General features: G+C 40.5%; 2 protein-coding genes across 2 annotated transcripts in view; both read left to right on the top strand.

Annotated features, from left to right (window-relative positions):
• The window catches only part of LOC133654355 (triple functional domain protein-like), a 41,059-nt gene extending 39,963 nt beyond the window's left edge, over positions 1 to 1,096 (top strand). Inside the window, exon 9 of the mRNA XM_062054676.1 lies at positions 887 to 1,096. Within this exon, the coding sequence (XP_061910660.1) occupies positions 887 to 1,096 (210 nt within the window). The remainder of the gene's footprint in view (positions 1 to 886) is intronic.
• On the top strand, positions 814 to 19,489 carry LOC133653636 (nuclear receptor subfamily 1 group D member 1-like). Its single transcript, XM_062053143.1, has 8 exons — positions 814 to 1,156; positions 12,827 to 13,138; positions 13,801 to 13,889; positions 13,968 to 14,112; positions 15,892 to 16,421; positions 16,512 to 16,697; positions 16,784 to 16,994; positions 17,077 to 19,489. The coding sequence occupies exons 1-8, from the start codon at positions 1,135 to 1,137 to the stop codon at positions 17,271 to 17,273; spliced, it is 1,692 nt and encodes a 563-aa protein (XP_061909127.1). The 5' UTR covers positions 814 to 1,134; the 3' UTR covers positions 17,274 to 19,489.
• The last annotated feature ends 3,318 nt before the right edge of the window (positions 19,490 to 22,807 follow it).

Raw genomic sequence — 22,807 nt, 5'->3', positions numbered from 1 at the left:
TTATTTCAAAGTCTTGTGCGTTTCTTAGAAAAAATTTTGTTCTGGAAAATCAAGAAGAAATAATGATTTGGCAATTTATTTAAGTGTGTATCAAACTGGTAGCCCCACCCCCCCCCCCCCCCCCCCCCCCCTGTCTTAAAATCTAGTGACGCCTCTGCCTGACACTCAGCATCAAGGGTTGGAATTGGGGGTTAAATCACCAAAAATTATTCCCGGGCGCAGCCACCGCTGGTGCTCACTGCTCCCCTCACATCCCAGGGGGGTGATCAAGGGTGATGGGTCAAATGCAGAGAATAATTTCGCCACACCTAGTGTGTGTGTGTGTGTGTGACAATCATGGGTACTTTAACTTTAACTTTAAAAACGCAGTCCTAGCTAGTAGATCAGTGTGTGTGCACCAGTACCCTTTAAGCATGGCACTTGCCCAGCGTTGGGCAGGACTTCGTGTTTACCGTCAACTTTGCAGCCGGCATCGCGAGTCGTGGGAAGCCAGCAAAAGTCACGGTGAGCCCCGCCCATTGTCCACGTGCTTCATCCTGCAGGCACGCTCACTTTTGCATAAAAAGTGTATCAGTAGGGCAGCGCGCAGGCCGGCACATGTAGAGCGCACATGTTGCGTGGCTTTACTGAACCCACGCTGCACGCTCGAATAAGCACATCAAAACTGCACTCAGCCTCTCATCCCCCCGCCAATGAAAAGGCACTAAAACGTGCAGGGGGGGGTGAGAGAGAGAGAGAGAGAGAGAGAGAGAGAGAGAGAGAGAGAGAGAGAGAGAGAGAGAGAGAGAGATACAGAGAGTGAGCCAGATTCCACGCAAACACAAGTTGGTGGAGCTCACATTTCCTACTCACCTGCAAACGTGATGAATGTGGGTGTGTGTATCAGTGGGTGTGTGTGTCACGTCTGACGCACGCGAACGTGCGGGACTCTACTTTCTTGGAAGACACGAGTAGGACGGAAGACTTTGATCGTCACTTAGAGTGCAGCACGCAGGCGCGGGAAGCAGCAAGCATCCAGGTCGTCTCCAAGAAGTCCACGTTCAGTCTGCACACAACAGCAAGTGGACACTTCAAGCAGGACTTTTGGGCTCTTTGAGACTTTTGCTGATCACAAAAGTTCACCTTCAAGAGAAAATGGACAACAGCCCTGGTGGTGGTAAGTGCACTTTGCATCATGTTTTTCCCCAATTGATTAAGATTGCTAAACTGTAATATAACTTGTGATTTAGGGCTATATAAATAAACATTGATTGATTGAATATGGAAGCATATTTATTAACAGTAGCATTTTCATTTGGGTGCGACCCAATACCGTAATAATGCCATTTTGACAAACATTAATGTATAGCAATTGTTCACCTTTACATACTTTTAAGTATTTGCTGTGTTGCAATGTTTAAAAGTGAATATAAACACTTAATTAATATTTACATGTCAGTGCATGCTCAACTGTAATATGGAAGCATATTGATTTACAGTAGCATTTTTATTTTGGTGTGACCCAATACCGTAATAATAGCTTGTACTAATATGCCATTTAGACAAACATTAATGTATAGCAATTGTTCACCTTTAACATACTTTGAAGTATTTGCTGTGTTGCAATGTTTAAAAGTGAATCTATAGACTTACCATATTTTCCGGAGTATAAGTCGCACCGGAGTATAAGCCGCACCTGCCGTAAATGCATAATAAAGAAGGAAAAAAACATATATAAGTCGCTCTGGAGTATAAGTCGCATTTTTTGGGGGGAATTTATTTGATAAAACCAAACACCAAGAATAGACATTTGAAAGGCAATTCAAAATAAATAAAGAACAGTGAACAACAGGCTGAATACGTGTACGTTATATGACGCATAAATAACCAACTGAGAACGTGCCTGGTATGTTAGCGTAACATATTATGGTAAGAGTCATTCAAATAACTATAACATATAGAACATGCTATACGTTTACCAAACAATTTGTCACTCCTAATCGTTAAATCCCATGAAATCTTATACGTCTAGTCTCCTACGTGAATGAGCGAAATAATATTATTTGATATTTTACGGTAATGTGTTAATAATTTCACACATAAGTCGCTCCTGAGTATAAGTCGCACCAAACTATGAAAAAAACTGCGACTTATAGTCCGAAAAATACGGTAATTAATATTTACATGCATGGAATACATCCCTGCTGTCCACTTCCTATAAAAAAAAAACTCCCTTCATGAAAACAAACTCACGTGCAGCATATAGGAAGCGGTCACCGTAATTGCTGCCGTTATCACCACCTGTCAGTGATCACATGCAAAGCTGCATTATCAGTACAGTAAAAGTTTGGCATAGAAGGGCGTGTGCTTTGTTTCCAATATCGAGGCCACACAAAGTTCAAGGGTGTGGGAACTGCAAGGGAAGCCACCCATTAGTCAGCTCTTTGTGGAGGTCAGCCAACGCACATGCCCCGTGCTTCCTCTTAATTAGAGGGGAATCATTGATAGCATGACACACGTTGGCACATTCCTGCGCAGGTGATGGACACACCTTGAGTTTGCATCTGCGTGCCATTCTATTCTGAAGGTAATAGTGGGATAGGGCTCTCTTGTTTATGCTGATAAAGTGGGCAGGCGCTTTCACGTTTGCAGATTCATTAGAAGGACACGAGCAAATTGAGTTTAACAAAGCTGACCTTCATTTGCGGAAATACATAAGGCAACATATAATTTTTGCTTAAACAATAATAAAGCGCTTTGACACTATTTCCACATTCGCCCATTCACACACACTGCCATACACGGCCCTAACCACGATCCATCAGGAGCAAGGGTGGTTTTGCTCAAGGACACGACGGACGTGACTAGGATGGCACAAGCCAGGGATCGAACTAGGAACCCTCAGGTTGCTGGCAGGGCCGCTCTACCAACCGAGCCACTAAGGTTTTGACTAACTGTAATGATGTTTATTATGCTTGCCACTCTGCTGACTGGCTAACAATACATAGTACATTACGGTCAGAAGATGATCACATGCAGCTTATCATTTTGCCCGTGCAAAGATAATTATGCTTCCTTGATTAACACAGTCACAGAGTTGAATACAAGTTGCCTTGTTCCTCAGTATCCAAGTACCACTATAATGAGCAACATTGAAACACGGTAGTGTAGTAGGCTTAAGTAAAACAATTTGTTTAACAAGCATATTTAATATTTTGGCCACTGTAACATTACACACATTTTGAACAGAATACAACGTGTTTGAATATAAAATATAACACATTGTACTTTAATCAAGTGATTCTTTGGCGTACCACTAGATAGAGCCTGCGTACCACTAGTTGAACTCGTACCACAGTTTGAGAATCCCCGGTCTGAGGTATAGAAAACAGATGAATGGATGGACTTAATTAAATTACTTAAAAATGTGAGTAGTATTATACAGTCGTGCCTTATTTATCGGTGTTAATTGGTTTCGGAAATGATCGCGATTAACACATTTTGTGAAGTCAGTATTATTAATCATAAATTAAAAACTTTCATAGCTAGAGCATAAAAAACTGTTTATGGCCTTCTAAATATGTTTTCACCATTATTAGAACTCTCTGCACATGAAATAACACCGTTTAGTCACTTTTTCCACTCATTTAATTTAATATATTAATGCTGCCTGAGGCTGAGCCAATCAGTGGTCACTACACTGAACAGTGTGCTCGGATTGGTTTGGTCTGCTTGTGGCCAATACTACTGCTGTATTGATATTTGATATGAATTTAGCCATTTTTATGCTGGTTGATCTGTTGTGTCCACGTTATCCACTTATGGCTGCATACATGAAAATTGAAGAAAACATATTTGCCTCTTATTTATTAAAGGTGATCCGTGGGTGAAGATATGCCAAAGTAGCTACATACGCTTTATTCAAAGAAGAAAAATAAAACTTCCTAGGGGTCGGCAACCCAAAATGTTGAAAGAGCCATATTGGACCAAAAATACAAAAACCAATCTGTCTGGAGCTGCAAAAAATTAAAAGCCATATTACATACAGATATACATTGAATTAAGAAGACTTAAAGGAAACTAAATGACCTCAAATATAGCTACAAATGAGGCACAATGATGCATTATGTACATATAGCTAGCCTAAATAGCATGTTAGCATCGATTAGCTTGCAGTCATGCAGTGACCAAATATGTCTGATTAGCACTCCACACAAGTCAACAACATTAAAAGTTTGGTGGACAAAATGAGACAGAAAAAGAAGTGGCATAAAACACGTCCTAGAAAGTCGGAGAAAGTTATACACGTAAACAAACTACTGTGAGTTCAAGGACCGCCAAAATTAGTAGGACAAAACGGCGCTCGCCAAATACTCGAATCAGTGAAGCATGTTTAATATAAAGTGTGCTTTATAACAATTAGGGAGGTTTGTGTCATGTTTGTCCTCCTACAGAAACCATATTAAAACAAAAAATATGTTTTTTTCCCCTCATCTTTTTCCATTTTTCATACATTTTTGAAAAAGCTCCAGAGAGCCACAAAGGCGGCGCTAAAGAGCCGCATGCGGCTCTAGAGCCGCGGGTTGCCGACCCCCGTCCTAGACCAATGAGAGTAATTGTTTGAATGAAAAAAGAAAAGAAAGAAAGCAAATTTGTTAATAAAATTATGACTGGATCTGCAGTTTCATTGGTTTCCAGGCATCCTCATTACCCCAAGACACTTTTTTTGGATTAGAGTTATTTTTCCACAATTGTTGCCATCCCCTATAGCCATTTATTTGTGTAAAACTGGACTTTCGGTGCTAAATAGTAAAAAAACAAAAAAAACATCAACAGTACATCGGTTTTTTCATTATAGGTGACAAAATAAACACTTGTTCTCATAACATTACAGGTTTTCCCTCAACATGCTGTCTAATACACATGTTGAGATTTAAAAAAAAAAAAAAAGAAGAAAAAATGTTTATGGATGGATAAAAAGGGGACTTCATTAGACACGCTACATCCTAAAGTGGAGTAGACTAAGACCACCCAGAAAACAACATATTTATTTTGGCTCTGAACTCATTACACACAAAGCTCTATCGCCCGACTGGAAAGAAGTTTTGTATTTTCCTTTTTTGAAAACTCCTGCAAAAAAAAAAAAAAAAAAAAAAAAAAAAAAAAAAAAAAAACACCTCACGTGGCCTTCTCCTCGGAGAGCCTCGTGCGGCGCGTGAGCCACATAGCCACGCCCCCTGCTGCTTCCGCTCCCTCACAGGGACTTCAGTGTTGCTGCCGCCTGCGGGAGATGATGACGGAGTTTGGTCAGTGGGTCAGCCACTCCATGCATTCAAAAAAAGTCTTGTTTTTCCCCTTCGTCACGTTTCTCCGCCTCATGCGGCTTTTGTGCGTGGAGAGAGTCACCCGCTAAGTCCCGCCCCCTCGTGCCGTGGAGGCTGAGTCGACGTTGTTTCTCACGCAGCATCTGTCCCCGTGACCCGTGTCATGGTTAGGAGGGCAAATATCCGATTAGGGCGTGTTTGCAGCTGGAACGTGACTGTGTTTTCAAACCAAAGGGATCTCCTCCTGAGCCGTCTGTACACATATAGCAGATTACAAATACAGTGCAGCCCATAGGCGCCGATCTCGGTGTGTGCGTGTATTAGTGTTGTCCCGATACCGGTACCGATACCAAAAGTATTTCGGTACTTTTCTAAATAGAGGGGACCAAAACAAATTTCATTATTGGCTTTATTTTAACAAAAAAAAACCTTAGGGTTCATTAAACATATGTTTCTTATTGCATTTTTGACCTTAAATAAAATAGTGAACATAACAGTGGTTCTCAACCTTTATTCATTGATGTACCCCCTGTGAATATTTTTTTAATTCAAGTACCCCCTAATCAGAGCAAAGCATTTTTGGGTGAAAAAAAAAGAGATAAAGAAGTAAAATACAGCGCTATGTCATCAGTTTCTGATTTATTCAATTGTATAACAGTGCAAATATTGCTCATTTGTTGTGGTCTTTCTTGAACTATTTGGAAAAAAAGATATAAAAATAACTAAAAACTTGTTGAAAAATTAACAAGTGATTCAATTATAAACTAGTGGGAGTTACAGGCAGTTTGTTTTTGTTTTTTTCCTAGGGGGCGCAAGAGCGCAATTTTGATTTTTGGGGTGCTGTCACAGTTTTTCTATGTGTGTGTAAAGTTTGGTGAGTTTTGAAGCATGTTAAGGGGGGCAAAGTAGTGCGCAAAGCTGCGGAAAAATAATAATAATAATAATAATAAAACCTTACAATTTCAATAGTGTCATTTCGTCCCATTGCAAAAGGACTCCCTTTGGGATTCCTTTGACAATGGGTCGTGCGGACCCTAATAAAGATTTCTACACATAGAAGTAATCAACAACTTGGGGATTGTAATAGAGATCCATCTGGATTCATGAACTTAATTCTAAACATTTCTTCACAAAAAAAGAAATCTTTAACATCAATATTTATGGAACATGTCCACAAAAAAATCTAGCTGTCAACACTGAATATTGCATTGTTGCATTTCTTTTCACAGTTCTTTTTGACAGACATTTTTTAAAAATCTCACGTACCCCTTGGCATACCTTCAAGTACCCCCATTTGAGAACCACTGGAACTAGACAACTTGTCTTTTAGTAGTAAGTAAGCAAACAACGCCTCCTAATTTAGCTGCTGACGTATGCAGGAACATATTGTGTCATTTATCATTCTATTATTTTGTCAAAGTGGTAGAAAATGAAAAATAATCTACTTGTTCATGTACTGTTAATATCTGCTTACTTTCTCTCAAAATGTAATAATCACTCATTCTTCTGTTGTTTGATACTTTCCATTAGTTTTGGATGATACCACAAATTTAGGTATCAATCCGATATCAAGTCGTTACAGAATCATACATTGGTCATATTCAAAGTCCTCATGTGTCCAGGGACATATTTCCGGAGTTTATAAACCAGTGATTCTTAACCTTGTTGGAGGTACCGAACCCCACCAGTTTCATATGCGCATTCACAGAACCATTCTTTAGTGAAAAATAAAATGTTGTATTTTTTGAAATTCAAGACAAAGTTATATGTTTTTGGTAAGACTTTAGTATGGGGAACATATTCTAAGTAACAAAGACTTAATTTAAAGTTATTTGGTTAGGGTTAGGGTTAAAGGGTTAGGGCCAGGGTTAGAGGGTTAGGGTTATAATAAGGCATTAATAAGTACTTAATAATGACTAGTTAAGAGCCAATATGTTACTAATTTGCATGTTAATAAGCAACTAATTAATGGTGAATATGTTCCTCATACTAAAGTGTTACCATGTTTTTTACTGGTGAACAAAATGAACCGTGCATGAACATCACCTTGTTCAAACAACAAAACCAACACAGTGCATAAACTCACAACAAATTACACACCTGCAAATCAGTCTGACTTCTGCTGTTGCCGTATCCGTAATACGCCGATAGGGATAAGTTTTTATTTACACGATGAGTCGGATGTGTCTTGACCTCCGCCGAACCCCTGAGTCCGACTCACCGAACCCCTAGGGTTCGATCGAACCCAGGTTAAGAACCACTGTTATAAACATAATATAAATAAATAAAATAAAAAAAAGATTTTGTGATGTTAAAAAATATCGATGTAATCATAGTAGTATCGACTAGATACGCTATTGTACGTGGTATCATTACAGTGGATGTTAGGTGTAGATCCACCAATGGCGTTTGTTTACATTTTAGCGTCCCGGAAGAGTTGGTGCTGCAGAAATTCTGGGAATTTGTTCTGTAGTGTTTATGTTGTGTTGTTTCTTCCCAAATGTGTTTGTCATTGTTGTTTGGTGTGGTTTCACTATATGGCACATGTTTATGACAGTGTTGGCATTGTTCATACTGCCACCCTTAGTGTGGCATGTATGGCTGTTGAGTAAGTATGGCCCTTCATACGCTCGTGTGCAGTGAGTTCAAAGTCAAGATGAATGGGTCATTAGGTCATTATCGGGCATAATGAAACCTTGGTTAGGCTCAGTTAATTATATAGTATAAGATTTGTTATTATATTATATAAATCGGAACAAACACGCCACAGTAGTGTCCTCTCCCACGGGATCGGAGCATATGGTGCAGCCCCAAAGGGATGCTTTTAAATATGTACAATCATTAAGAATATAGCTTGGACCTGTAATTGATTGTTTTCACTTCCAGGCACCTAAAGTTATGTACAAGTCAATAATGATTAAAAATTATGTACTTTTTTTTTTTTTTACAGAGTGCACAATAACAAATAGTTACAAGCCTTGGGTACTATATAGTATACAGAGTTTGGGAACCTTTCTAACAGTATGCATGTTGCTGATTTTAAGCACCATTAATTAGCTGTAAACAAACAGGAGCGTAGCCTATAGATGGTCATGAAGTGGGGAAAAGTGTCAACAAACCCACATCACATTGGTTGACATATTACACCCAAAACATCCCTCCCTCTGCGATCTAATTCAGACCCCCCCCCCCCCTTTTAATTGCATTAGCCTTAAGTAGTGTGTTGCAGCATCAGTTCGTAGAGATGCTCGAGGCAGGTTTCTGTGATATTGACCTACTTACACTCATCTTGAGTTCATGTTTGCACTGCAAGCACCAAAAGGATCTCTGACAAATTGCTAGCCATATAACACACATCAGTAACCGTTTCTTCTGTAATATTTTGTGGATGGATGCAAAAGTAGCAGATAAGGGGACAGGGGGAAAAGAAAAGGCGCGCATGTGCATGTGAAGTTCTTCCCTGCTCACGTTTCTGTGCTTGACTCCTGCCACAGGCAGATTAATGTGTGCACGGGTAAGCTCAAGAAAGGCATCGAAGCCTGATTGTCTTCTCAATTAATGCGGTCTACAATGACCTAAATTGTAAGTGTCTTGTGTCGAGTGACAGTGTGCAAGTCAATCCTATACAGCAGACCTGGGCATTCTGCGGCCCGCGGGCCGCATCCGGCCCTTTGTGCGTCCCTGTCCGGCCCGCGTGAGGCCAATTATAAATGACAAAATACATTTTAAAAAGTATCTATGTCGAGTGTGCAATACAACGGTGCTGCTTTTGTTTTGAAAATCGTTATTTGTATTACTTCCGTGTGGACGTATGCGTGTGCGTGATTGTGAGTGAATGTGAACAGCTGCAAGCAATCATTAATTACAAAATAAAGTTGAAAAAACGTCTATGTCGTGCGCGACATAGCTAGCATCTTCAAGCAAAACATGAACGTAAGGATGGCATGAATGCTACATGGACAGCAAACAGAGGACAACAAACTATGCTGGCTGAGTTTACCACAAATAAATAAACAATGCCTTTTTTTAATTGTACAACCACTGTTGTACCTTTTTTGCTACATTATTGCAAATACTTTCAAAATGTGCATTTAAATCTTACTAACTGTCACTAAATTTAGCAAAAAACATTTTAAAAATGTTGCTGTATGACATTCTGACTACCAAATTGCATTGATATCCAAATATTGGGGTATTTTCAATTTTTTATTTATGCAAGCAAATAACCTGTGATTAATCATAGCTCAAAAGTGTGATTAATCTGATTAAAAACATTTATCACTGGACAGCCCTAGTATTTTGATGTTGGTCATTATGGTTGTACTTGGAGAGTTTTTTCTGAGGTGGTACTTGGTGAAAAAAAGTTTGTTAACCACTGGTCTAAAAATATATATTTTCACAAATAAAAAGCCACAGGGAGTTTTTGGCATTGTCCATGTTGACATGCAAAATCTAGTTATCACTTGCCAACCTGGGATTGTTAACTGACAGTGTTTAGGTTCACTCATTTACTGCACATGTGAGACTTCAAGAGGTCATGCAATGTGTTTGGGTGCAGGGAGGGCCGGGCTGTCTGCATGTAAGCTGGGGAAGGAGGTGAGGTTTGGGCCTGCACTCTTTTTGGGTCTGTCTGTGGCTCCCATGGCTGGCATGAGTCAACAAATCCAGCAACACATGCCGACCGAGGGATTATCCCAACGTTTCAGATCAACAAATACCGTGTGCATCAGGAGAGCAAGCACAGCCACCACAACACGGATGCATTTGCGTCATTTCTACATTGTTATCATGCCCACTTGCAGACTCTAAAGCAGGGGTTTCAAACGTACGGCCCACAAACAGGTTTTATCCGGCCCGCGTGATGAGTTTGCCAAGTCTAAAAAATTAGCTGCTTTTTTTTTTTTAACAAAAGAAACTCCTTTTCTAAATGTGTCCACTGGATGTCACAATAGCAATTCTGTTAGGCAAGCAAGCGGTTTATACCGAGGCCAAGCATGAGGTACACAGTTAAGGGTGACTGTGACTCCTCCTCCTCGACCCACATCAAACTTAAAACCTGCCGTTTTATGTCTTCTGCTTCGAACACATTGTCATTTGACACTCATACTCTCCCAAAAAGTGAACTTAACCCTTTTGAATAGTTTTTACCTTCATTTCTTATGGTTTGTTGAGTTAGCACTGGATTGATACGTGGACATGACAAATTAAGTATTTGATACATCGAAGAGTTATCATGTCGTGTTTTTTGTTCAATCCCAGAAAGACTGTGACTTAAAGTTTAATCCTGGCTTTGTAGACACACCGGGACGAAGTCTAAGCTCATTTGTGTTTTTTGAAGCTGCGTCAATTTCCTCAGAATTTTCAACAAACTTGAAGTGTTTTGTCCAGAGGATTATTTATGATTTGTACGTTTTCAGAATGTGCTTGTTCTATTTTTGGCCAAAGTAAAACACAGAAAACAACTCGGAGTTGTATTTATTTTTAAGTTATCTAATTCCAGTAGATTGGGTAATTGACACATATTACCTTTAGGAATAAGGGTATTCAACATAACCTAATGCACCTTTTTGTGCAATCTGCACTGCCAGGCTTCTCCTAGGCTGAGAACACGTGACTATGAAGGCGCATGAGCAGCAGCAGGATGGAGTTTTGTTAAAAGCACTGACTTCGGTTTTGTTGCACATCTCAACACGGGGATTGCGGATTTGTTTCGGGCTGAATCCGTGTCAGGAGTGCACGCATGTGAGGCGGCGGTCAGGTGTCGTGCAGCTCTCCGGCGCTGGGCACCGTGCCATGGGAGAGCGAGCGCGGCTATTATTGGCGCGGAGGAGGCAATGGGGCCAGCTGACACGTGAGGTGGTGTCTCAGCTCATCCGCAACGCATGACTAGAAGTAGAGAGAGGAGGGAGGGAGGGAGGGAGGTGAAAGAGTCCTCGGATGCAAGCACAGCTGAACGGCAATAACACTATCACACATTCTGCATACATGCACGGTGCAAGTAGGATCATGCATCAGAATGAGTAAGGAGGTTCCCATGATACCAATGAACATGGAGTCTTCCTGCTTTGTTGCCATGCTGCCAGGTGTATTTTTACACCTGCACTTTTTGTCAGCTTGAGCACCCCATTACACCTATCACATAATGACATCACACATTTTCAGAAATTGAGCTACATAAGTTCCCTGAAGATATGTGAACAAGTGTGAATCACAGTTCTAAAGTCAGAGAGATCCCGGTGTGTTCAAGCTATAGAAAAGTCAAATGAGGTCAGTGAGGAAAATAAAACTATACTATAAACCGCTATTGAATTCAACCCAAAAAAAAGCGGAAAAATAAACAGTCCAAACATCAATATTGTTATACTTCTTGGAGAGTTGCCTCCTTAAGGTTGATACTTTATGGATGCCTAAAAAAAAGTTCTAACACACAAAAAAGTGACGTCATGTCCAGTTGCAAACTCAGCACAATCATTTGGCCGGAAAACCAGCAGTCAAACATTCAGAAAATATAAATAATCACATATGACAGATTTACTAAAGATTTGCTTGTATTTAAACATAGCACACGCAAAGCTGATGTGGATTGTGTCTGTTAAGTGAACAGGATAAGGCGTGCAATCCATTTTGCATCCCCGGTCTTCATTAATATGCAAAATATAGGCTGATCATCAAAACGCCTACAGTACTGCATGGGAGGAGAAAATGCAAGTAAAATTATTCAGCACATGAAATGTAATTTATCAACACTCGTCACCGTTTTGCGAGCACTATTTGGCGTTTTCTTTAGCGCGTATAAGAAGGATGTATTAACTGACAGTTCCAGCACACGGCTGCAGGGTCAGTGCTTGCGCTGCAAAGACAGACGATGAACAGACGCAAATCCTCCATCCTATGTGTGTATGTCAACGGTTTGGTGGACGGTCAGGAATAAAAATTATTAGACATACAGTCTATTCAGCGAATTCCTTCTGTTTATTTTGTTGCTGCTGGATGACTAATGAGGCTGATTAAAATGACTTCAATTGATGCGTTTTGATCTCATGACTTTTTTCAATTTAGGAAATATATTACTCTAATATACCTTCTACATGAAAATAAGCCTTTTATTGTGCATTTTCTTGTTTTAATTATTCTAGATGCACGAATGCGCTGGTAATGCGAACCGCAGCCTCACGCATATGCAGTGAAAGAAAAGTGTCAGAAAGTGTCAGTGTGCAAGTGTCTCTGTTGTCGCGATTCAGAAAAGGTGTTACAGATTATAGATGTGTCAGGAAAACATGCATGTGCAGAAAATGCTTGTCTTAGTGGTAAAAGCCCGTAAAATCCTCATTTGAATAAGGTGGTCTGCACCATTTTTCAATTGCACACGCAGTGTTAGTAGATTACACGCAACACGCCCACTTATAGTACATGTTATTTAGTTTTTTGCACACGCTGATTAGTGTGTGGTATTATAGATGTTAGTAAATCAGGCCCATAGTATTTTGACATGATCTAATCTCTCTTCCTGTTTCCCTTGACAGCAGGTGGAGGAGTCATCCTGTATGCAGGCTCCTGTGGAAGTGCCAGCCCCAGCCCTGGCAGCCCCTCCAGTGGGTACCAGACACAGTCACCTTCCTTCCACTCGCAGCCATCATCGCCAGAGGAGGTTACCTTCACAGAAATTGGATCACTGAAACAGAAGGCTGAAGAGTCCCCAACACCAACCTCTAAACTGGTGTTCCAGTTCCCAGAGGTATATAGTGGGCCTCCTCCTGCAGCCGCGGCTCCCCAGCATACCTACGGACATCCGATTGCTGGAAAAAAGCCGTGTGGCTTCACAGGAGCTTTCACAAGTAAGTATTTTGTTACCATCCTTAACAATAATAACACCAGTAGTTTAAGATCCAGACGGGCACCAACCAAGAACTTCAATAAACAGGATTGCTTTAGCTCAAACACATAGTCACGTCCCATGTTTGATTGGGGCCTTGCTGCTACAGACAGGGTTCATATATACTTTTTTTTATTTTTTATTTACAGACAGACATAGTATTTCATTATTGTTTCTTTTGTTAATATCAGAGTCTGTTCTGCAAAAAGGTCATCCCTACAAGCACACAGCTTATGGACAGGGACCCACAGTTAAAATATACATCATCATACAAAATACAATACAATACATTTCAAAATCTACCCACCAAATACCCATTTACAATTTCATTTATAGATAAAAAAGGAATCTTTAAATCCACCAAATCAGTCTCAATATCCTATTATTCAAATTTGATTAAAAGGTTGCATCTTGAAGATCTGCGATAATCTCATCATACATACAGAGGTCGAGACCAAAATTAGGGCTCAAATGAGTTCTTAAAATGTCCTAAGAGGATTATAGGACATGTTTGTTCATACACATTATGTCCATTTAATCACTGCTCTTTATTAACTATAAACACTTACACTGGAATTCACACAACTGCACCCTCTGACAGTACTTTTCCTGCTCTTTCCTCAGAAAATGGCGGAATGGTCCTGCTCTGTAAGGTCTGTGGGGACATTGCATCTGGTTTCCACTATGGAGTTCATGCATGTGAAGGATGCAAAGTAAGCCCCTTAAAACTGAAAAAATCTTCTTGACATTTCTGTTCAGCCTTTCACTTGTCTTTTTAATCTTGCTTTCAGGGATTTTTCCGCCGCAGCATCCAGCAAAACATCAACTACAAGATGTGCGTGAAGAACGAGCACTGTCAGATCATGCGCATGAACCGCAACCGGTGCCAGCATTGCCGCTTCAAGAAGTGCCTGTCTGTCGGCATGTCGAGAGATGGTGAGACATCTTGACACATTTTAAATGCGAGGGGGCCTCTGTGAAGTTCTGCCACAGTGCCCTGATTAGCCAAAGCAGCAGGGGAAATGGGCAGTATGTGGGTCTGAGTGAAAACTGTAACGCAGAAAGTCTTTTGAGGTTATGGTGCCATGAGTTCATTCACTATCTGCACTTCAGCACCTGCAAAGGCACTGCCAATGATTACCACCTGGCCCTAAGGCACTCTTAAGTTTCTAAGTGTCTTTGTATGACCCTCAGCAGTGTGCTCCAACAACACTCTTGACTGGATGCTCTGGATTTGCGCAGAAACACACACACACACACACACACACACACACACACACACACACACACACACACACACACACACACACACACACACACACACACACACACACAAACACACACCTCCATGTACCCTCCATGTTCCCACTGCTCTCTTCCAGCTCAGAGTCAGACAGAGATTTATGAGTAGAGGAGCTTGAAGTCCCTGAAGCTATTCATCATCTGGGAAACTGCTTCAAACACAGGAATTATTTTAGGAAATTGGAGCAGGGTCAACTTGATTACCTTTTGTATGCCCGTTAAACATCATGGGGGATTGGAAAACAATTAGGATGCACACGACCGCCAGATGTGTGACGGGTTTTACCAAAAATTAAGCTTTTTGATACCACTAATTGATTATATGTGTCCCAGCAAACAAAACAACAACTTGGCTGACCCAGAAAACAGCAAAAATGGGGCTTCTAAAGTAGTCATACATTGTGACCTAGTTGGGGTAGTTTGCCATCTTCTTCTGCTCAGTAGGGTTTCTGTTTATACACGCCCCAGACTGATTTAATAAAGAGGTTAGCGTTATTGCTGCGTGTGCCTGACACTTCTGCTGCATGGAAACAACTGGGTGGCAACCCAGAGACAGTAAAAACAGTTAGGCTGACCCTTTTAAAGATGACATTTCTTTTAAGCGTTGAGGACCGCAACCTAAAAACCCACTTTTACTCTGTTTAAACAGGAAAACCACATGCAACTGCCTGAGTTTATATAGTACACCCTGATTTAAGAGCACACATCAAGCCGAGCAACGTGGGCAAATACGGCATCTTTTCTCTGAAAGACAGCATCCTTTCTGGGCAAATTACAGCACACTTTAACGGAAATGCTTCATGCTTTTGGACGATCTTGTAGGAAATGAGAAAACATGGTGTACGCATTCGGTTACGTAGCAACAGTTGAGTAAATCATCAAAAGTTTGGACATTCCAAAACTTTTCAGTTGCCTCATCTAACCCTACCTTGCAGGCAGGCGGGCACACACACACACAAACACACACACACACACACACAATACCTCCGCCCATGTCAAATTTTCTTCTTCATGCTGCTCTGTCTACTGCTTGGAGCCCAGCTCTCTCATCATTCTCCCGCTCACGAGTTCGGTACCCGTGCACGCTCACGTTGTCCCACTGCCCTACTTAGAAGAGAGGGAGAGGAGGAAGACAGTGGTTGATGAAGGAGAGGATGAGGCAGATGGTAGCAAAAGGTCTATAAATAGCTTCTCCAGCTGATGGTTACTGTGGGAAGTAGGAAGAGGACAGGGGAGTTTGCATCTCACAGAATACATGATCATCGTGCTGCAACAGTTCAGCTGGCTTGTGACTTATTCAGAGCTCGTGTATATGGATAGCATTTTTTAAAGAGAGATGTTTAAACAAAAGTAATATCGGTCAAGTCTAAACAATGTTGCTGATTTATCTCCACTGTGTGTGTTTTTCCGCAGCTGTGCGTTTTGGCCGCATCCCAAAAAGAGAGAAGCAGCGACTTATGGAGGAGATGCAGAGCTACATGAACAGCCTAAATGAGTCGGCTGCCATGGACATGGACTCCTCCTCTGTGAAAGAAACACCAACCAGGGAAGTTGAGGGCGGCACAAAAGAGGCCATTGGGGCCATGTCCAGAGCTTACCATGACATCTTCAGTGGCAGTGGCCAGGAGAGAACAGCCAAGAGGGCTAAAATCACCAACAATAACAACAACAACACTTGTCAAGACGGCACTTTCACGCAGATCGCAGCACAACCACACTCTATGCAGGGTTACCAGTCTTGCCCGGTCGCCCCTGAAAACAATCAGGTTATGTTCCACAACATGGACACCAATCGTTACACTTACTTAGTGTCAACAAATCAGAATCATCACTCAAGTGGCGCAACCCCTCAAAGAGGCCCCGTCAATTATTTATGCAAAGCAGAAAATGCCAGAAGTCAACCTTCATGCCCATGGAAGTTTGCTCCAAGAGCTAAAGTGCTGGTAAGTGTAAGCAATGAATCGAAATAATTGTCATGTATTTCAGCTGGTTGAAAACTCATGCATGTGTATGTTTTTTTTTTATCCCCTCAGGCCTGTCCTCTTAATGCATGCCCTGTATCTGGGGCAGACCGCACGAGTCAGGAGATTTGGGAGTCCTTTTCTCAGTGTTTCACCCCTGCTGTCAAGGAGGTGGTTGAATTTGCCAAGGGCATCCCAGGATTTCAGGAGCTTAGTCAGCAGGACCAGGTCATGCTGCTTAAATCGGGCACCTTCCAGGTAACACAAAGATCCTATCTCCTGTTTAACCATTACAAAGTATAAGACTTGCTGAAAACAATGTTGTTTTTTTCTTGTGCACTTAGGTTCTAATGGTGAGGTTCTGCACCTTGTTCAACGCTGCTGAACGTACGGTGACCTTCCTGAATGGCCAAACATACCCCTTGTCCACCCTGCACGCTTTGGGCATGGGCTCCTTACTAGATGCCATGTTTGACTTCAGTGAAAAGTTGGGCTCCATGGGGCTTGAGCCTGATGAAATGGCCCTCTTCATGGCAGTGGTGCTGGTCTCTGCAGGTGAGGAAAGCTCATCAAGGGACATGATGATGATGATGATGAAAGAATGATGTAGTGACCGGGCGTCATCTGCTCTCCTCAGATCATTCCGGCATTTCAGACGTGCACACGGTGGAGCAGCTACAGGAGGGTCTTATCCGTGCCCTACGATCGCTGATCACTCGCCGGCGTCCTGACGACACTACCTTATTCCCCAAACTCCTCCTGCGATTGCCAGACCTCCGCACTATCAACAATCTGCACTCCAACAAACTTTTGGCCTTTCGCATTGACCCTTGAGCACACATCACACACATTTCCATACACACGTTACCTTCCAAGCATGGACTTCCTTTGTAAGAGATTTTGTTTTGAAAGAAATTACTTTTTGGATCCACGATTCTAGTGTTTATTTCTTTATTGGGACAGATGAAACATGCTCACACACATTTGTGTGTAAACCACAACACCTCTTAAGAGGTACTATTCCAGTGAAAGTGTAAGTTAATGTGTTGATAACAAAACCATGTGTGCACTCGCTCTTTATATCCAGTGTACTTAAATGGGAACGGCACTTTTTGGGGAATTTTGCCTATCGTTCACAATCATGAGAGACAAGAACACACATCTTTTTTTTTTTTTAACGATTTTAAAGATGATAAAAAAACGCTTGAAAGATGCGGCTAATGAGAGTCACCATTGTAGCCTTCAAACCCCTCAAAAGCAATTCTGAAACCCTCCAACAACGTTTTATATACTATACTATATACTGAAATATGACTAGTCATGTTTTTCAGTCAGTATAGATTGGTGTCATATCGCAGTGTTGTGCATTACAAACTCAAACGGGTTTTGCATTGCTGTAGAAACTAGACTATCTCTTGCCGTAGTTAGTTAATAAGACATCATGTTACGATAGAAAAATAGTTCCTCAGTGTTTACTCTTAAAATAACAATGTCGTTACAGCTTGGTTATTATACGGGTTACGGAACGTAAATGAAGTACTGTTGACGGTTTTTGAATACATTTTTTTAAAGTGATTTAGAGGTAGAATTGATTGCTCCCATTAGCTGCATTGCTAGCCACTGAAAACGAGCCGATTTTTATATGTTAGAAAGCGAGAAAAAAAACCTTTTGTCTTCTTGTCTCTCATAATGATTGTGAACGATAGGCAAAATTCCCCAAAAAAGTGCAGTTCCCCTTTAAGAGTATAAGCCAATTCACCTCTGCTCATAAATAGCAACAGACCGTCAGATATTGTGCACAGAAACACCTTTTATAATAGGGACCATCAATACTGACAAGGTATTAGTCTGTTTGTTTTCAAAAGAAAGGGAATGTCATCATAAATATCGTATTTTCCGGACTATAAGCCGTTATTTTTTTCCCAAGCTCTGAACCCTGCGGTTCATACTAAAGTTTCGGCTGGCTAATCTATGGATTTTTCTCCGCTACAACTAAATTATGAAATTTTTTAAGCAAAGAAATCAAACAATGTACTATAGCGATCCACTTTAAGAAACTGTTCAAACTCAAAAAGTTTACAAAGTACAAGGAAGAAGAATTCTAAAAACACTTTCAACCTTATTAAAAAAGTAGAAAATATTACTTATCTCATAAAGAATGAATAAAGACATCAATTACTTTTCTGTTTTGTTTGACCATCCGTTTTACTGCCAAGTTACATGCAGCATTTGGGAAAACAATTAAGGTGTGTAAATAAACATTTACAAAATCTTTTTATGTAAATTAATAATTTCACAACATACTGGTATATAACTGCAGTTTATAGTCTGGTGCGGCTATTTTATGAAAACATATTTTTTTGTCTTCTAAAATTTAGTCAGTGCGGCTTATATACCGGAGCACCTTATAATCTGGAAAATACGATACATTGCAAAATCTAACTAAAGTATAGTGTATCACTGTTCCACCATCTGCATTTTTACTTGAAGGACACCGTGGATTCATTGTGTCACCTGTACACAACAATTCTAAAACATCACAAGCCATTTCAAATGACTTGACAAAACCCTTGTCTCCGCATTACTATGTCACATCTAGAGTGATGGTAAAAGTCCATGCATGTTTTGTAATTATTTTTGTTCATTTTGTTTCTGTAAATACGATGTCTATCTTAAAGCGACTGAGTAGCGAAAAGAAGAATGTTCTGCTGATCTTCCAGAAGGAGGTGGGGGTTTTGGGGCGAGGGCGTTTTGCAACGGAGAACATGTCAGGGATTCTAGATGGACTTTTTGACACACTGCCTGCTGCATTGAGACGATGTCACCAACCAGAATAATCCCTGAAATCACCAGCGCTCACTCCACATCATGTACTCTTTCCCCCAATGTTTGTCATACAAACTAAAGAGATATTATAGGGTGGGGAGATCTTATTTAATTGGTCATCTCACTGATTGCTTGATTGAATATGGCTGTTTGAGCACTTGCTGTACATTTTGTAAATATGTGTTCTTTAATAGAAATTATATAAAGTTCAGATTGTATATTGATCAGCTTGTTGTGTCGTTTGTTTCTAAAACAAATATTTTCGTGAGAAGTATGGCGGACAATTAAATGACCTATGTCAGGGGTGTCCAAACTTTTTCCACTAAGGGCCACATACTGAAAAATGAAAGCCTGCGGGGGCCATTTTGATATTTTTCATTTTTAAAACCAGTACAATATTTGTTATAACCCCTTTGGGCTAGGGATGATGTTCAAAACCGGTTCTCCCGGTTGTTCAATAAGAAAAGAACCAATTCCATGGACTCGAATCCCTTTTTGAGAACCGGTTCCCGTTATCGAGGCCACTATAGTAAAGAAAAAGAGTTGGTTCTTTATTCAAATCCCTGGGAACGAATCCCGTCCCACAGGAAATGCCCTGTGGGAAATCACAGGAAATGACGTAGCTCAGTCTAATGACTGAGCTATGTCATTTCCTGTGATGTGAAGTGAAGTGAAGTGAATTATATTTATATAGCGCTTTTCTCTAGTGACTCAAAGCGCTTTTACATAGTGAAACCCAATATCTAAGTTACATTTAAACCAGTTTGGGTGGCACTGGGAGCAGGTGGGTAAAGGGTCTTACCCAAGGACACAACGGCAGTGACTAGGCTGGCGGAAGCGGGGATCGAACCTGGAACCCTCAAGTTGCTGGCACGGCCACTCTACCAGCCGAGCTATACCGCCCCAAGCCACACAAGCAGCAAAAATAATGGACCGGAAAAAACGCCTCAAGGCATGGCTTCATTTTACAAAAATATGACGAGGAAACGGCAATATGCATTTATTGCCAGGCTTCGCTCTCATGTAAGGGGGGGAAGTACAACAAGCATGTTGAAACATTTTCAGGCTGCACATAACCTGAAGGTTTGAGAACCGTGTCGTATCTTCGACACACGGAGAAGCAGCGACAGAGATGACGAAGCACGCCCCTCTTCCTCTGCTTCAAACCTGCAGCCCCAGCTCCAGTGATAGTTGCCGTGAGTAACTAACGTTAACTGTTGCCGGTTAGTTTCCATATTTGCTCACTTGTAGCCCTTAGGCTAAAATAAGGTTACCTCTTATGTCAACCAGGACTGCAGTAATGTTAGCTAGACTAACGTTACCTAAGCATAGTCAATGGCTAACGGTAGTGGTTAGAGTGTCCGCCCTGAGATCGGTAGGTTGTGAGTTCAAACCCCGGCCGGGTCATACCAAAGACTATAAAAATGGGACCCATTACCTCCCTGCTTGGCACTCAGCATCAAGGGTTGGAATTGGGGGTTAAATCACCAAAAATGATTCCCGGGCGCGGCTACGCTGCTGCTCACTGCTCCCCTCACCTCCCAGGGGGTGATCAAGGGGATGGGTCAAATGCAGAGGACAAATTTCACCACACCTAGTGTGTGTGTGACAATCATTGGTACTTTAACTTTAACTTTAACGTTAACGTTAGCCTTTTTGTATGTGTCTGATAACGTTAACGTTATCTTGTAGCCTGCACCACTCCAGAGTTTGCAGGTCTGTCTAATAAACTAGTGCTTTCTTTCTTTCTTTAGTTTATTTCGTGCATGAACACACTTACAGCATAACACATCACAGTTTCATATCATTTCACTTTACATCATGTCCGAAAAGGAGTAGGAAGAAGTAAAGCTTATTTAATCCTACCACTTTCCCACTTCAGAGGTTTACAAATATATACATCATTTACTGACCTTTTTATAATAAAATAACATCTGTGAATTAGTATATACAACAGTTGTGTAATGTGTAATTAATTAATTCAGTCATTATTAATATACTGAGATGAAGAATATCTTATTTTCAATAAGGTTGAAAGTATTTCTCATAATTCTTCTTTGTACTTTGTAAGCACTATTAATTTGAACAACCTCTTAAAGTGGATCATATCAGTACAATGTTTAACTTCATTACTTAATCCATTCCATCATTTAATTCCACATACTAATGCTAAAGACTTAATAACAGACACCCTAGTTTTCACATTCAGCTAATTTTCCCCCTAATTCTATGCTGTGTCTGTCCCTAATTTTCCCTCCAGGACAAGGATGTGCAGTCATTCCTGGAGGAGGCCACACTGATGGACCCCCAGAAGGTTTAGATACAGACTGGAGGAGGATGTCGTCAAACCTATCTGTGTGTCCAAGCTAGTTCCACGCCAAGTGAACGTGTTTTTTCCACCGTTGGTGACAGAATTAGCGAAAAACGGGTCAGACTTGATCCTGAAAAAGCAGACATGCTAATTTTTTCGAAGAAGAATTGTTGATTGATGACTGTGGCGTTCTTAGTGTCATAGTGTGTGTAGTTAGTATGTTCCAATAGCAGCAGAAGTGCACTTTTTGGAGAGCTGTATTATTTTCAGTTTTGTGCCCAAGGGACTGATTTTATTTAACACTATATTATTATTTATACGCCTATAGTGATCACAGAGACAGGTTGTTTTTTCTGAAAAATCCCACTTGATATACTTTGGGTAACAACAGTCAATATTTTTGTATTTTTTTTTAGGGGGGGTAACGGTCAATATTTATTTTTTTATTTTATTATTATTATTTTTTCTTATAAAATAAAAGTGAGCTTTTGTTAAACCAAATATTGTGTGTGTTTTTTCCGTATACAACAACCTATCTGGATCCGATAAGAGAATCGATAAGGAATCGGTTCGATAAGAGGATTCGATAATGGGCTCAAACTCGATAATTTCTTATCAAACATCATCCCTACTTTGGGCTCCCCTCAATTCTGGTGACTGTTCAAGGTCCCAAAAGGTTCCCAGCCATTAAAGGTTTAAAAATAAGTCATGTATTATTATATATTATCTTGTTTGTTTTTACTTTCAACAATCAAACATCTAAAGATCAACTTCAGATCTATACATTGCCATACAATTGTTACTTTTAAAAAATGTTTTATGACATTTTTCTCTAAAAAAAAACCTTTTTATGGCAATAACACAAAATATGCAATATTTTACCCAAACGTTTTTGTCAAGCGGTGTGTCATGTGAGACGACGAAGGTTGTAGTGATTTTAAAATGCAGACAAACGAAGTGGCAGCCTGCAGTAAAAAAGTGTATTTATTGATTAAACAAATAAAACCAAAAGCTAGAGCAACAGGGAAGTGCTCTGAATGGACAGACTATGAGGGAAAACAAAACAAAATGCTGGAACACAGCAAAAACATTTACAGGGAATGTGGAGCAGACGGCGTCCACAAAGTATGTGCATATTTGATCTCAGCAAGGAAGGAATCATCAATAGTGACCAGTGAATAATGTCCCGACAAACCAATGGTGTCGCAAGCTTAACTTAAATAGTGCTAAT

Source organism: Entelurus aequoreus, linkage group LG07 (assembly GCF_033978785.1).
Source record: "Entelurus aequoreus isolate RoL-2023_Sb linkage group LG07, RoL_Eaeq_v1.1, whole genome shotgun sequence".
In the NCBI taxonomy this organism is placed as follows: Eukaryota; Metazoa; Chordata; class Actinopteri; order Syngnathiformes; family Syngnathidae; genus Entelurus; species Entelurus aequoreus.
This window is presented reverse-complemented; position numbering and strand designations above follow the sequence as displayed.